Below are 16,880 nucleotides of genomic sequence, written 5' to 3'. Positions count from 1 at the left end.
TATGAGGAACCTAGAGTCGTCAAATTCATCGAGACAGAAGGTAGAATGGTGGTTGCCAGGGGCTGGGGGAGGAGGGAATGGGAGTTATTGTTTAAAGAGTACAGAGTTTCAGTTTGGAAAGATGAACAAGATCTGGAGATGGATGATGGTGATGGTTGCACAACATTGTGAATGTACTTAATGTCACTCAACTGTACACTTAATTAAAAAGGTTAAAATGGTAAATATTATGTTATGTATATTTTACCACATTAAAATAACCAAACAGATCTGTACATAAAGCAAAACAGCTTGCGTGTCTGTGTGAGCAGAGGTGCTCCTGGAGCTACATCCTGGGTCCATGGCTCTTTCTAGCTTTGAGCTTGGTCGTTTTCCAAGTCAGCTTCTCGTGAGAAGGGCGCAGGCTTCCTTCACGGAGATGAGGGGAGTCCTTCCTTTTCCTGACAGATTTCTCCATCTAGGAAGTTTTGCCAACTTCACACAGATGCCTTTGCCAGGGCTTAAACCACATTTCCACAGGTGTCTGGGGTGGGAAAGCAGCCTTACCCCAAGGACTCTTGATTATACTGCCTTCTCTGTGGAGATTTTCTTATTGCTATCCCCCTTCTATCTGGGAGTGTGACTAGACTTTTCTAGGAAAGGAAACTTGTACCAAGTGGTTGCAGCCTCTCTGGAGACCCAAACATCCAAGAACATTTGTTCCGTGTTTTGTTGAAGGCACTGCCCCTAACTACCTGAGGTTGGTTATCTAATCTGATGCATGGGCTGTTCTGAGAAAATTTAGCCAAGGGAAGTAGATTGACACTGTAATCCACAGGCATTCTCGTTACAGTGTGCTGTTTCATGTCACTGTGGGTGTGTTTGCTTATTTGCCTGTGCATTTTCCTTTTCAGGAATCATTAACCAATGGCAACAGGAATCCAAGGATAAAGTGATTTCCCTCCTGTTAACTCACCTGCCTTTGCTGAAGCCAGGGAACCTCGACGCTAAAGCAGAGTATATGAAACTGCTGCCCCAAATCCTGGCGCACTCTATTGAGCACAACCAGCACATCGAGGAGAGCAGGCAGCTGCTATCCTACGCTCTGATCCACCCGGCCACATCTCTGGAGGACCGCAGCGCATTAGCCATGTGGCTGAATCACTTGGAGGACCGCACATCGACCAGCTTTGGCGGCCAGAACCGAGGCCGCTCAGACTCTGTGGATTATGGGCAGACGCACTACTATCACCAAAGACAGAACTCGGATGACAAGCTCAACGGGTGGCAGAACTCTCGGGATTCTGGGATTTGCATCAACGCCTCCAACTGGCAGGACAAAAGCCTGGGGTGTGAGAACGGCCATGTGCCCCTCTACTCCTCCTCATCCGTCCCCACCACAATCAACACCATCGGAACCAGCACAAGTACAAGTAAGTGCCCTAGAAGCCCTTCCACGCAGCCTGGTTTGGCGACTTGCTGTGTGTGGCATGTCCCACTGGGAATGTCTGCTCCGAGCACCCTGTAACCCTGGGAGAGAAGGGCTGACCGGGATTTGCTGTGGGAAAGGGCTCTTTGGACCCCGTCTTTGTTACTCTTTTGCCTCTGGAAGGATGAAAATGCTGGGCAGGTAAAAATGATTGCTGGTCCAAATTTGGGTTACAAATAGACCAAAAAAATGAAAAAATAAGAGAGAATAAGTGGTGAAAAAGGAAACTTCCTGTTTCCACAAAGAGAACTGCTTCTGGCCCCATCTCTCCCTGGGGTTTTGGATTTGCCCAGCACTGAGTGGTGTGTGATCCTCTGCACCTGACTCTAACCCGGGGTTAACCAGACAGCCTCGTGGGCTCTGTGCACTGTCTTTTTTTTTTATTCTTTTTGTTCCTTTTTCTTTTTTTATTAATTTCACCCTGGAATGTTCCCTCCCTTGCATTTCCTGGTTTTAATCCCCAGTTGTTGGGGGTACTTTCCTCCTGACCAGAGGAGCAGGTTTGCTAACTGAGAATGCTGCTCTGTGCTGTGGCCTGGCGTGAATGTGGGGGCCTTCTCACTCAGTCTAACCCCTTATGAGAGGCAGGTCAGGGACTGCTCTGCCAGAGGGGAGAGCAGAGGACAGCCTTCTGCTCTTATGACCACTAAAGCAAAGTACCTTGCCCACAGCTGGGACTAGGGCCGGGAGTCCTTTCTGTGGCTCCCCACTTGGGCTGAGCAGAGGGACAAACATGCCATTTGGTGCCTCTATAAAATGGCAGTGTGGGAGGGTGGCCCATTGTTAAACAGAATTCCTTGAGGCTAGTTTACATGTGTCGGTGAATATAGTAGCAGTGCCGAGATAACTTCTTTGGGGGAAAGATTTTGTGGTTAGATCTTATGTGCCTATCAACATGCAGGAACTCCCAATTAAAAGATGTGAGAGTATTAAGAATTGGCAGTGACGGCTTCTTGGCCTCTACCTCCACTTGGATCTTTTGGTGAATGGGCCTTTTTAAGTGGCTTTCTCAAATATGTAGAAGTGTGTTGAATTATAACTACATTAATTGAAACAATACCTTAGTGGAATAACCAAGGAAATACTTAAGATACTGCATTGACAGTGCTACAACATGAGATTTTTAATTCTTTTTTCTGCTTTTACATTTAGATATCACTAACTGGCACATTTTGGGAATTAGGTGATTATTGCATCATTAATGTACTATATAAGAGGTTCTGGTGACAGTCAGTCTCTCTCACCGACTAACAATCCAGGGAACAGGTTCGCTAGCCTGTGTGTGAGGGAGAGCGATGGCTGGGACTGTTAGGGCAGACACATGCAGGCTGGAGTGACAGAGCTTCTCGGCCCAAGTTTCCTGGGTCAGTGACAGAATCTGGTAATTGTTATAAAACTCTTTGATGGCTGGGAGAGATGCAAGCTCTGAGCCACCTGCCCTCTCAAAACTTGGTCTTTTGTGTTTTAAGGGGTTGAGTTTTATGTCATTTGTTTTGAAATCGGTGTTGGGTCGTCACATTTCCGTCTCTACTGATGTATACATTCAGGATCAGGTCTTGACAGGGTTACTACATTCAGATGGTTATCGGATTGTAGCCAACAGGCCCGTTTATTTCTCACTGTGGCCACCTAGCCCGACAGAGGGGAGGAAATGCAGAGATGACTGTCCTGGCTGCCTGGATCCTTGGGTCCCTGTGTAGTACTTGAGCAGAAAAGGACTTGAACGTTTAACAAGATAACTAGATGACATATCTTGGGAAGAAGAAAGAGATTGGAGCCCTGTTTCAGAGCATCAGCAAAGAAGATAAGAGCTTAGTCTAAGAGTCTGGATCTCTCCTCCAGAAAGTTTCATTCAAGCACTAAGGCCATGTCAACACTTTCAATATTATTGGAGTATTTCAATATTATTCAAATATTATTGAGTATTTCAATAATATCTCTTTAACAAAACTTTGGTCCTTTACATTTTCTATAGTGGTTAAGTTTTGTTTATCAAAACTGCAAAGCCAGGTCATTCATTCACTCGTGCCTCTATCAAATATATCCTGAACCACCTGGGAGGCGGCTTGACAAAGTGGAAAGAACAAGGACTTTGGTGTCAACACCTTCCTAGGTCCAAATCTCAGATCTACAGTTTGCTGACTACTGCTTGGCCAAGTTACTTAACCTCTCTGAGCAAGGTCCCCACTTGTAAGATGGGAACATTCACGATATCTACCTTCCAGGGCTGTGGTGAACGTAAGAGAGGTCGTGTCTGTAAATGCCCAGCCTTGGCCAGAGCTGGCAACCGTAAGCACTCAGTCAGTGTCTGCTAAGTGAATAAGCGAGAGAGACTGGCAAGACAGTGAGGAGCGAAGTGCTAGCTTTGACACCAGTCCGTGCCCTCATTTGCATCTTCTGATGGTCACCTGATAAAGCATCTTTCCTGAGCTTGGGCCATGCAGAGTGGTCTGGGGGGCCCTGAATCTGCTGTACTTTTGGCCATTTCATTGCAATAGAGAATGGGTTGGATTAAGGCTTCAGGACCTCTTCTACTGCACTGAAGAACTACATTTCTTACTTCTCACAAAGTGGAAAAAATATCCACACTAAACAACATGATTATAAGTTAAGAACTGAGATCAACTGGTCTTCACATTTTCATATTATCAGCCACATTATGACAGTTTATGAAAAGAAACTAGAAGACCACTCTCTTACATAGTTTTTGTTTTTAACCTTGGTTTATTCCACTAATATTTTATACCTTTGGTCATTGTGCCTTAGCATTCATGGCCTTCTCCCTGTGTGGATTCTGAATCATTCAACTGCCCTGCAGACACTTACTGCCCACCTGCTGGGTGCTGAGCACTGTGTTTGAGTCCGTAAGAAATATAAGGAAGCTTAAGGAAAGTGTTTCCACTTTCAGGGAGCTTATAATATAAGTAGAGAGAGAAGATATATCAGTCAGCCTCACAATTAAAAATTAAATCTTCCTTTTTGCCAGACTAATCCACAAAAATTTTTGCATAATCTATGAGTTATATAAAAGTACAGTAAAAAAAAACACAAAACAAAAAACAAAAAAGGTCTGCCATGAGGCAATATAGGATTGTGTCAGCTGAATGGAGGTGTCCGTACTGGAAGCACTGTGAATGTCGGAAATGGAGAGATCCTTGTGACTGGAGGGTCAAGAAAGCTTTTGCAGAGGAAATGGGAAGTGAGATAGGATGGAAAGGGGGAGGTAATGGGAAGTGAGCTAGAATGGAAATATAGAAAGGAGGAGAGGGGAGGGCACTGAGGGGAGGGATATGCATTGTGAGCAAAGGGATGGAGGTCATAGTGTGCAGGCAGAGTTGGGAGACAGTGAGGAGGAAGGTGAAGTCCACAAAGGAAAGGGTAGTGAGAGACGGCAATAAGAGTAGACTGCGGGAAGAGATCCGAGAGCCCTTCTGAGGCTATGCGTAACGCCATGGGCACGGCAGTGACGTGAGCTACGCCGTGAGGGGGACTGGCCTAATGTGAGCAAACCAGACGGATAGAAAGTGATGAGTGCAGGCTCTTGAGTTTCAAAGCCTTGGTTGTGAGGTAATAAAAGTATCATTAGGACAGGAACAGGTGTGGAGCAGAAGGAATGGATCCTAGCAATGTTCCTAGGTGGAATTACTAGGACTGGATTTCAGTGTTGACTTGGACGTACATTGTTGATTCACTTCTTTGTTCATTTGTTCACCTAGAACATGTTTATCGAGCACCTACTCTTATGCCTTGTCTGCTAAGGCACTCAGACATGTCAGTGAACAGGGCAAAGATGCCCTCCCTGTGGAGCTTGCAGTCTAGTGTAGATAAATTATCGATTTATATAGCATGTTAGAGATTGATAAGTGGCATGGAAATAAGAAAAAGAGTAGGGCCAGCCCCGTGGCTTAGCAGTTAGGTGCACGCGCTCCACTACTGGCGACCCGGGTTCGGACCCCGGGCGCGCACCGACACACCGCTTCTCCAGCCATGCTGAGGCTGCGTCCCACATACAGCAACTAGAAGGATGTGCAGCTATGACCTACAACTGTCTACTGGGGCTTTGGGGGAAAAGTAAATAAACAAAATAAAAAAATAAAAAAAAAATTTAGAAAAAAAGAAAAAGAGTAGGGTCAGGAGGATCAGGCCTAGGTGGTGAGGTGGTTATAGTATTAAAGTAGGGTGGTCAGGGTAGACTTCATTGAGAAGGTGATGTGTGAGCAAAGACTTGAAGGAGGTGAGGAGTTTAGCCACGTGGGAGTCTTGGGGAAGAGTAGTCCAGGCAGAGAAAGAGCCAGAGCAGAGCTCCCAAGATAGAAGAGTGCCAGCTGGTTTGGGGGAAAGCAAGAAGGCCAGTGGCTGAAAGGGAGTGAGTGAGGTGGACAACGTGGGGGGAGGTTGCAGAGGTAATGGTGAGGGCCAGATCCTACAGGGCATTGTAGGCCATTGCGAGGACTTTGACTTTTGCTCTCAGTAAACCAGGAAGCCCTTGGAGGATTTTTGGCAGACGAGTGACATGATCTGACTCACATTTTAATGGGATCACTTTAAGAATAGAGGGGTGAAAAGTGGTCAGAGTCTAGATGTTTTGAAAGTACGGCCAACAGGATTTCCTGACAGAATAAATGAGGGATGTGAGGGAAAGAATTCAAGAATGACTCTAGGTTTTTTGCTTCTGCAACTGGAAGGATGGCATTGCCATCAGTTGAGATGGAGAAAGTATTTATTGATTAGGTTTTGGGGTAAGATTGGGAGTTCAGTGTCATATATGATGAGTTTGCATGTCTGTTAGACAATCAGAGATGTCCAGTAGGCAGTTGGAAATATGAGTATGCAGTTTGGAAGAGAGGACTGATCTGACATAGACATTTGGAAGTTACCAGCACATGGGTAGTATTTAAAGCCATGAAACTAAATGAGATTACCAAGGCGAAGATGTCAATAGAGAAGAGGACCAAGGACCAAACCTGGTTTCTAAGGACAAACCGTTGAAGTTGGAGAAAAATCAAGTGTATGTGTGTCTTGCAAGGCGAATGAAGAAAATGTTTCAAGGAGGAAAAGGTGATCAACTGAGTAAAATTCTAGATAGGTCCAATAAGATGAAGACCAAGAATTAACCACTGGATTTATCAAGGAGACATGTTAGAGATAAATTGGGAGTGCTTTGCATATAGTAGGCATTTAAGGGATGAAGAAAGTTGAGTTACTGATTCTAAAGAGCTAAGAGGCAAGATAGGAAGAGAAACTAACTACAAGCTTGATTTTGGATGTTTTTGACTTTGAGAAGGTGACATTTTGACATTGAGATGGAGAAAAATGATGTTTAGAAGGCATTAAAAATAGATGATGGAGCCATAGCAGAGTTTTTGAAGGAAGGGCTTAGGATAAGGCTAAGAGTAGTGGGCAAAATCTAAGTCCTAATCTAACAAGAATCGACCTATTTTCATCCATTTAGACAGAGGTTAAGAGTACCTTTTACTAATTGCAAAAGTTAAATCAAGTGAGATATCATAGGACCTTGAGCTGGGCCTCTCCCTCCATGAGATAAGAGACGAATGGGTTGGGACAGTTGAGGAGTCTGTTAAGCAGCAGTTTGGATAGCATCAAGGTGCTTCAGAAGAGAGGGAAGAATATATTTTCAGTACCTCGCTCTCCTCATAAGGCTACCCAGGGGTCTGATGACTAAGGGCAAGAATGTGCAGATTCTTCATGAGCCTGTAGGACCAGAAAGGACAGGTATTGGCTGTCACAAACTGTACACAAGTCTTGGTCAACTTTGTTTCAGCACTCACAAGCAATTCCCAACATAAGAGGCATAGTACCTGGCTTAGCATCTCTTGCCTTGCCTTCTGTCTGAAGTTGGCTATAGAAGAAGTAAACTACTCAGAAAAAGAACAAATCACTCATGGTTTTCTTGAGAGCCCACAGAATTCCCTTGTGTGGAGGTCAGTGACTGCCTTCCTAACTATTGTCTGCTCTTCACTGGTGGACTTGGACCTGGAAGAAAACTGTGTCCTACAGTTAAAAGTGAAAGGAACTTGTTTCTATTCAAATTGTTGCAATGTTTGATTTTTCTTAGCATTCCCTACATTTGGATTTGAAAACATGCCACCCTTTGCTAGTCTAGTATGAGGCAAGAACTCAGAAACTTTGGGTAACAAAAATTATTCCAAAATGCTCCATTTGAACTGCTCCCTTCTTCAACAGTCTCATGGTACAGCTTGGAACCTTAGTATTTCTTTTATTAATCTTGATTGATTTTTCTGATGATAAAAACAATACATTTTTTAAATTTTAGTTCCATAGATCATAAAAAGTAAATTAACAATGATAGCACACAGCTACCTACTGTTTACTACATGCTGGGTACTGTTCAAAACCCTTTACATAAATATAAACTCATTTAATCCTATAACCCCATGATGTGGGAGTTACTGTTATCCCAATTTGACAAGTGAGGAAACTGAGGCACAGAGAGGCTAAGTAATTTGACCAATGTCACAAACCAAGTGGATGAACTGGGGTTTGAACCCAGGCAGTCAGGCTCCAGAGGATGGCTCTTAACCCAAGGTTATGTGCCTCTCCCTCTTAATCCGATCCTCAGAGATTGACTCAATTAGTAGCTAGTAGACCCCTGTTTTTCTCTGACCCTGAATTTGCCCCTACATGCACCAGCCACCTGTAGCGTCGGTGTTCTCCACAGCACACAGATCTAAGACCAGCCCAAATTGTGTCCCAAATGTACTTGCTTTGTGCTGACCCATGTACTTCAGTGTCAGCCTTAGCATTCCGTGTCAGTTTTTGGTCGGCATGTTTGCCTCCCCTTCCTGATTACGAACTCCTTGGGGACAGGGTGTTGTGTCTTCTTTATCCCTCTTTCCCAGCCCTGTGTGGCTGACAAAGTTGCAGAAATTTTGAAGATGGCAGATTCCTGGGATGCATTCAGCTGCCACTCTCCCATGGCAGAGCATCTCTGTTAGATAATAGCTGTCTCTTGCTAAGCCCGGATGTGGCCTCCAAATCCTCCTCAATATGGCCCTCAAGGCAGCCACTATAATTCACTAAGAGATGGCATGTGAGCTGAAGCTGTCTGCTTGCCCCGCCATAAAAGTTTGCTGAACAGTAGGGACCTAATAAATTCTGGTCTCGCTAGGCAGATGTTCATGAAGTTAATGAATTTCCAAAATAAACAAGATGTCCTTGGGAATTCACTAAATATTTGGTGATAATATTGATCATTTAGCCTTCTGTCATAATCCTCATAGTGACATTTATTGCTACTCTTGCTTTTTTTGTGACTTGTTTTACCAACTGGGTCTCAATACTAACAGATTTTTAATAACATACTGTGATCTTAACTGTGGAGGTAGGTATATGAATTTATACACGTGATAAAATGCCATCGAGTTATACACAAATTTATATCAAAAATATTAGTGTGTACAAAAACTGCTGAGATCTGAGTAGGATCTATCATCTCATTCAATGTATTGTGTTAAGGTCAGTTTCCTGATTTTGGTAATGCGCTATAGTCATGTAAAATGTCACCTTGAGGGAAGCTGGGGGATAGGTCCATGAGACCTCTCTATGTAGTATTGTTGTAATTTCTTGTAAGTCTGTAATGGTTTCAAAAGTCAAAGTTAAAAGGTAAAAACTCCTGGGGCATCCAGTGCCTGGATGTTTCTTGGGCTTTGGTCCTTGTTTCTTGCCCTTCCTGGGGGTGGAGGGTCCGTCCATTCATGGAAAGGATGGCTGCTAGGCCCCAGGGACCCAACATCTGAAACAAAACCACTTCAGCAGGTGAGGTGAGGAGCAGGGCGACGTGGATCTCAGGGAAAGTGGCTGCTTTGGGAACCCCTGGTCTGCAGCTGGAGAAATCCCTCCACATCCATTGGCCCCAGGCCAGGGCCAGCTCTTTCAGGCCGGAGGGACTTGGCTCAAGAAGTCCTTCCTTTTTCCTCTGCCTTCCATGTTTTCTTACGAGGCCACCAGCTACTTCATGGTCATTCCAGTCAGTCTGCAACACCATGGAACAGACACTCGGAGGAGGGAGACTGCACAGCTTTATGCAGGCCTGATGAGAAGAGAGGGCTTTGCGGTGGCCCGTTGGAAATTGAACCATGGAAGGACAAGGCCTGGAGACCCCGAGTCCATCTTGCAGGCTGCAGGTCATCCCCGTCCTAAGCCTTTGGAGCCACCGGCATCAATTGGAGTTCCTTTTAAATTTTCATGCAATTATTTTGTTTTTTACCAACAGACTTTCTTTCTTGGTGGAAAACTTCTTCCTTCCCAAAATCTAGCCAACCTGGCATGTAAGTGAAAAATTCCATTATTTCCTTAACCCCTCATCTGCTCTTCAAAGAGGTAACTCGAGTTGCTTTGCTTCCTTTGAGGAGAATTTATAACAGCTGGCATGATGTATTTTTAGCTGCAGCTTCCTTCCCCGTTGGGGAAAACTTTTTTTAAGTATGGCACTGGCGTTTCTGATACTGCATTGTGAAGATGGCTCTGTGATATCTCAGAGGACCCAATATTTCTATTGCCTAATCTTTCTCCCCTTTCCAAGGGTCCAAAGGTTTTACAGGACTGTGCACATCTAGTGTTTGTTTTCTAGAGCTCGGGGAAGAACAATCAGAAAAACGCTGTAGTAAGTGAGAAGCCTGCCCGTCTATTGTGAGTCAGAGATCCCGGCGCTTGGGAAAAGTCACAGACCTCCATGGGCTGCATACCCCTTGGGTCATGAGCCTGTGCCATCCGTCCCCAATCCAGGAGGATTTTTTTAGACTCTAATGACTGTGAGGGTTATTAAACTCTAGATGAGCTACAGAGGAAGGCAGTTGTGTCCTAATTCTCCACCGTACTTCAAAAATAGGATGGATTCTGGCTGGAATCAACGGCTTAAATTGGACTAGCCTGGAAGAAGGGAGGAAGAAGGGGGAGATGAACAAGACGGCTTCTGTAAGACTCTTATGATTTCCATTATTTCACAAGATTTAGAGTCATAGTCTAACAATGTCTGCTCCACAAACAGACAAGAAAACTTTTAATATTGCATTTACTTATTTTTTTCTTTTCTCACTTTTAAGATTTCCAGGGACAAACTCAGGTTACATTTAAGAAAGATGTATCATGAATGTAGCTTATATAGATCTTTGATCTCTTTAATATCAAGCAAATTAAACCATTGAATTTCATGGTTTCAGGTGAGGATAAATCTTAGTGGCAATAATTACTGTCAATTTGGGGTATATTTCTAACTCTTCAACACTATTAAATATCATTCCTCCCATCCCCCTACCCCTACCCCAGTCCTCAATATTCTATTAGGTAAAATATGGTATTAGGAGGTCTCAGGGGTAAGTCAAGTAACAGAAAGGTACGAAGATGAGGAAGTGAGGTAGGCAGGGGGTTCCAAAATCTGGAAAATGCTATAAAGGATTTTTATGGATTGGAGAAAGGGCTAAAACTCCCAGCATTCTCTGGGATATTCATTCCTTGCCAAAAATTTGGACCGTTTCCATAGACAAATTCCATGGCTGGGGTTAGAGAGTGAAGCCAATGAGAGCACAGGGTTTGCTTTAGAGATTTGTTTCACAGCCAACCTTGCTGAAATGATCCTTTTGGAAGAGCCCAGCAAAACCCATATGGAGCTAAAAGATTTATAACAGATTATTTCATACTTTAGTCTTCTTCACTGCAACACAAAGGGAAACTATAAGGCTATGAGTGGCATGTTAGCTATTCAAGTTTGGGGTGTAAATGATGAGGCAGTCTTGATCAAGATCAAGAACGTGACTTTGAAGTCAGATGATTTGGTTTTAATTCCAGCTCCACCAATAACTAGGTGTGTGACCAGGGACAGTTACTTGACCTCTAGACCTCCTTTCCTCGTCCATGAAATGAGAATTCATTTCAGAAGAAGACCTCTTCATTGACTTGATCAGGATGGGTAGTTGATGTATTAATTGCAATAGCCATTTAAAGCAGGGAGTCATAAAAAAAGGCATAAGACCTTAAACATATTATTTTATTTATTTATTTTTTAAATAATTTTATTTATTTGTTTTTTCCCCCCAAAGCCCCAGTAGATAGTTGCATGTCACAGCTGCACATCCTTCCAGTTGCTGCATGCGGGACGCGGCCTCAGCATGGCCAGAGAAGCGGTGCATCGGTGCGCGCCCGGGATCTGAACCCGCGCCGCCAGCAGCGGAGCGCGTGCACCCAACCGCTAAGCCACGGGGCCGGCCCTAAACATATTATTTTAACTTAAAGCATAAACACATACATTCACGTGCCACCTTTTGTACAGCATGACAGCCCTTTCTTTGAGATTAGGGTTCCTGACTGAGCTGCTCTTGTCTTTTCCGCATAAATCATACCCTTGATGCATTATTGTCTGTGATTTCTTTAAAATGCAACAGGAATTTGATGAAATTTGCAAAAACAATCAGAACACAGAATCTTTCTAGATTCTGCTTTTTTCCTTTCATAATTTAGCTTATAGTTTTCTCACTCACACTAAATTCAACAGTGTAGATTTTTAAGCCAAACAACGAATATTTCTAAAGCATTTAACAAAGTTTTTATGAGTTAACTTTTTTATAACTCATGTGTCTTCATTTCTGTAATACTTTTTAAAATTACATATTTACAGTAATAAGTACAACTGGCATAAAGAGGTTTGGGAAAAAATTCAACTGACTCTTGGTACACCTACAAGTCAGCTGATGGGAGCAGAAGCACACAAGTAAATTACAGTCCTTAAGGAGTCGGTGAGCCATGGGCATCAGTAAGTAGTCAAAGGAAATGGAGAGTACTGGTTAGTCCAGCAAGTTGGTTAAGTGAAGGTGAGGATTGGGCCGGCCCCGTGGCTTGGTGGTTAAGTGAGCGCGCTCCACTGCTGGCGACCCGGGTTCGGATCCCGGGCTCGCACCGACGTGCTGCTTCTCTGGCCATGCTGAGGCCGCGTCCCACATACAGCAACTAGAAGGATGTGCAGCTGTGACACACAACTATCTACTGGGGCTTTGGGGGGAAAAATAAATAAATAAAATCTTAAAAAAAAAAAAAAAAAAAAAAAAGATGAGGATTAAATAAGAAATATGTATAAAGCACTTGCCAGTAGGAGATGCTTAACAAATGATAGCCCTCATTATTATTATTTCTGCACTTGTTGTTAATGCTGATGCAGTAAGGGGTGCTTCCTCCACCAGCCCAGGCTCTGCAGTGAACTAGGCTGGAATCAGCTCCTGGGGCAACCCTGTGACAAAGCTATTCCAATATGCTAAATTGAAATCAAGACACTTTGACTCAGCTCTACAAAGAGCCAGACTTCCACAAATACCGCTGTCTCCTTAAGGATTGTTCCAGTGATAAATCTTACTAAATACCTTAAAATGGACTAGAAAAAAAAGAAAGAGTAAAGAGTAAGGTAAAAATTTGTTGATGTTGCTTCTTTGGGATCCATTGCTAACAGGAGTAATTTTTTAAATTAGTAATAAGTGTAAGGCTATTATTCAGATTTATAAAAATGAGCTTTAAGTAACAGAATAGGATTTAATAAAGATAAATGATGCTGTGCACATAGATACAGGCCAGGGAAGTGTGGCCAGTCCCAAGAAAGCAGTGTTTGGAAGAAAAATAAGGTACCATAGTGAAAAGAGCAATGGATAAGGAGAGTCACTCCCCTTCTAACTCAGTGGGTGTCCTACACTCTCAGGGACTCCTACTTCTTTATGAAGGCATGGGGTTGGATGACCTGTAAGGACCATTCTTAGTGCTTTCATTCTGTGCTTCCAAAGTAGAAAAATCTCTGACTCCGAGAGCACTGGTGATGAGTCTACAGTGCTATATTATACGGGAATGAGCAGAAGGAGGAGAGTGAAATGCCAATTGATGTGCTGGGCTCGTCTTAGAGAAGTGGCACCTGCCAAAGCCAGGAAGAGATCCTCCTGCTATATTCAGCATTAACTACACACTCAGGGAGAATCTGATACGATTTTGGTCCCCTTTATCTTTAAAAGAGTGTGAACACCAGTAACTGCTACCTGTCATGTGGAACTGGGAAGTCTGGCAGACAGGGGCTGTGGGGGAATTACTTTTCACTCTGGCTTTTGAAGTGAGTACCATGGTAGTGCCATGTATTACCTGTTTAAAATAAAAAACATATAAAATGAAAAAGATATGAAGATATTAGTGAAGAAAGAATAAAAAGATATCCTAAAAGAAAAGCTGGAGTAATTTAGCCTGGAGTAATAATGCTAAATGAGGAGTGATTTGATCACTTAGAAACATATTAAAGTTTATTGATAGGACTGGCACTATCATGAGTCTGTGCCATACAAAAAGAAAAGAACATTGGCAAAAATTACAGGTAAAGATCTTGGTGATGGTGAAACTCCAGTGTATGTTACAATTACAAGTGTTGAGTCTCTATCCTTTCTGAGCTTAAAGAAAGAAAAAAAAATCAGAGGATCACCAGGTTCAGTTGCCTGGCGCTTGGATCGCAGGCCACCTAAACACCACTCTTGTTCTGTGATTGTGGCATCACTGTGATGGGATTCTTTTGGAAGAAAAGTGGACTGTTTGAAGGTTCTTTGTTTTAAGAGACCTGATAAATATTTGGCACGTTACTAGTCTCATTCATGTGCCGCTAAGTCAAACATTTCCATAGTGGGAGCAGGGTCATGCAGCTTTGGGGCTGTCTCAAAAGCTACTACCCATTTTGGATTAAAAAGCACACACACAACTTTAGCTATACCCAAGTCAAAATAAAATTAGATGTGTATCCTTCAGTCCCAGTTTCCTGAGAGGCAGTCTCTGAGTAGTGTCAATGGGTAGCTACAGCACCCAACAGTATCTTACACAGCCTGGAAATTCAACTTCCTCACTGGAAAAGGGATGACGGTGGCAAGGACTAAGAAACTGAGCATACTCTCCTAGTCTGTCATTAGTATCAAGGGGAAGCATTTGGAACAGAACATATACTATAGATGAGTCTCATTATACAGTGGGTGTATTCTTAAAAAGGGGCCCCAAATGACCTTTTTCTGAATCAAATCACTTTTCCATTGACTAAACTATGATTTGGGGTATATACTGTCTTGGTTTCTAATTAATCTTCATTGGCAGGAACTCTTAAAATCAGGTTAAGGACCTCAGTTCCTGAGATTCTCTATCAAAGTTAATAATCTATCAAGTATTTTAAAATAACAAATATTTAAAGGATTTCATCAAGTGATTTTTTTTTTTTTTTCAATATGTGTAATAGTCCTCTGATTAGTGAATTGGAATTCTTTAGGTGACTTTTTTTTGGTTTTGGTTTGCTGTTTTTAACAAGTCACACTTGTATGGCATTGGTGGGCAGGACAGGTGGTGGCTCTAACTCCCACCTCAGGCTGCGTTTCTAAACGCAGTGGATGCAGTCTTCCCAAATACCTTCAGGAACTAAAAAGAGAGCTTGCTGAGGAGAGATGTTGTTGAGAGCGCTTGGCTAGAACAATGCCTGGGTCTGCAGCCACTGGGTGCTTGGGAGAATGCTCAAGACTGCAGGATGCTTGGAAATTTGGAAGAATTTTGGAGTAGTCATTAGGCCTCACGGAGATAGGTTGTAAGAAAGGGAATTGTTCACATATGTTCATCATTATCCAAGAAATTATTTTGTGCCTGTGATATAGTTATTATCTCTGCTAGGTTTAGCAGGATAATTTTAATATCCCAACTGAATGTTGTATGTAGGTATTATTCTAAAAGTCAGAGCTCGCTGCAAGTACAATAATGGCATCTTTTGGTAAAAACAACCACATTTGCACATTTGTTTACTTTTGGCAGTGTAGCTCCAAATTCATCTGGAATCTCAAATCATCATGTGCTCCACATCAAAGTCTGAGACTTTTTAATTCCTGAGAGTGTCTCTGCTTTGGGTATCAGGCTAATAATGTGATTGAGGTCAGCCTGTCCCTAAGTCTGGATCTGAGCAGTAGATCCTAAATTCAAGGTGAGCCTTGTTGCACTGCTCTCTGTTGTTCAGGAGCGAGTGGTGTCCATACTCAGAGAAGGTAGATGTCTTGCAAGCAAATGATGTGTTGCTTGAAGGCTTTCTTTTCAATCCGTGAGATATGTGAAAAAGGAGTTCAAGTTTTGTATGGTCATAGTTCTTTCTCGAATTTTCTCTTGGTGATCTTCTCTCTCTCTAGCTAGAGACAGCTGCATAAATTTTATTTGCCTCTAGAGTTATTCTCTTGCTCCTCTTCCCCACCCACTCCATCTGTATGCAGTTCAGACAGCAGGCTAATTATGGGGTACTGGAGAAGCTCAAAGAAAAGCTCTTTAAGCACTTGACGGGGTAGCTCAACGCTGGGGTCATGCTTGTGACCATCTCCTCGTTCATGTCCACATGTCTGCATGTGAGGTGCCTTCCATCCTTTTGCAGTTGCAAGAACAAACTTTGTAGAAAGGCCAACACAAGAAATAAGTGCTTTTTCTTCAAGGATAGAGCAAGTAAAGGATTTCATGTTTACTTCTTGGGTCTTCACACTGGAAAAATAGCCACAAAGTGGTCAAAGAAAAAAGATATGTTCCTTTTCTTAACCCAGGCTTTGTATTTTTGGCTGCTCCTACAATGGCTTAGCAGCAAGAAGCTCCATATACTCGGAGTCAAATTCTCAAACTGGTGTGAGTCCAAGCAAAAGGGCTGCTGAAATTCCTTGACCCAGGAGATTGCTTTTGCCTGCAATTCAGTTTTTTCAACTCCACTTCATCACATTGGGTGAACGGTTTTCTTCCAGAGATGTTAACCCTGTGAGACCACTCTGCCACCCTAAAGGGCACGGACTGAGAGAAATGAAGCATTTGCTGGTTCACTTAAAAATCTTGACTTCAGGAAGGAAAGGTGCAGAGGAACACCTTTCCTCTCTGCCCCTCCCTCTTTTAGGTCCATCAGCTTAGACTCAGCCCCCTGGAGTCATTGAGATTGGCAAAGATTTGAACGGGCCCTTGGCTGAGCTGTTGGAACTCTAGAAGAAGCCTACTTGATACCCAGGTTTATCTTCAACCGAAAGAATCTATAGAATCTCAATGCCAAGTCTATCCATTTGGAACTTGGATGTAATTTCTCTCTCAAACGAGTCCATGATGATCATGAGGATCCCACTAGGAATCCTGTCTCTAAGCTCATCACAGAGCTTAGGGTCTTCCTTTGGTGCCGGAGAAGTTTACTTTTCCTCAAATCCTGTAATCCAAAGATGAGTCTGACTCTCCAGAGTTGCAACTTGCATTCAACTTCCAAATCTAGCAATGGAGGTGGCCTGGTGTCTAGAATTGAAGGGAGAGTTGGGGCAAATGACCTCATACTTCTCAACATCCCCTCCTTTGTTATACTCTGGCTAATTCAAGAACATGTGCTGGTGAGCATGGA

At 43.1% G+C, this 16,880-nt stretch overlaps 1 protein-coding gene across 9 annotated transcripts in view; it reads left to right on the top strand.

Moving 5' to 3' along the window:
* SAMD4A (sterile alpha motif domain containing 4A) overlaps nucleotides 1–16,880 on the top strand; it is a 214,072-nt gene that overhangs the window by 126,159 nt on the left and 71,033 nt on the right. For all 9 annotated transcript variants that reach the window (XR_015556192.1, XR_015556190.1, XR_015556191.1 and 6 more), the window contains one exon: nucleotides 894–1,412. Coding sequence is in view for 4 of the 9 variants with exons in the window: in XM_004426173.3 (XP_004426230.1) it covers nucleotides 894–1,412 (519 nt within the window). In the remaining 5 variants the exon portion in view is untranslated. The remainder of the gene's footprint in view (nucleotides 1–893; nucleotides 1,413–16,880) is intronic.

This window comes from Ceratotherium simum, chromosome 24 (genome assembly GCF_057802395.1).
Source record: "Ceratotherium simum simum isolate JZ-2026a chromosome 24, ASM5780239v1, whole genome shotgun sequence".
In the NCBI taxonomy this organism is placed as follows: Eukaryota; Metazoa; Chordata; class Mammalia; order Perissodactyla; family Rhinocerotidae; genus Ceratotherium; species Ceratotherium simum.
This window is presented reverse-complemented; position numbering and strand designations above follow the sequence as displayed.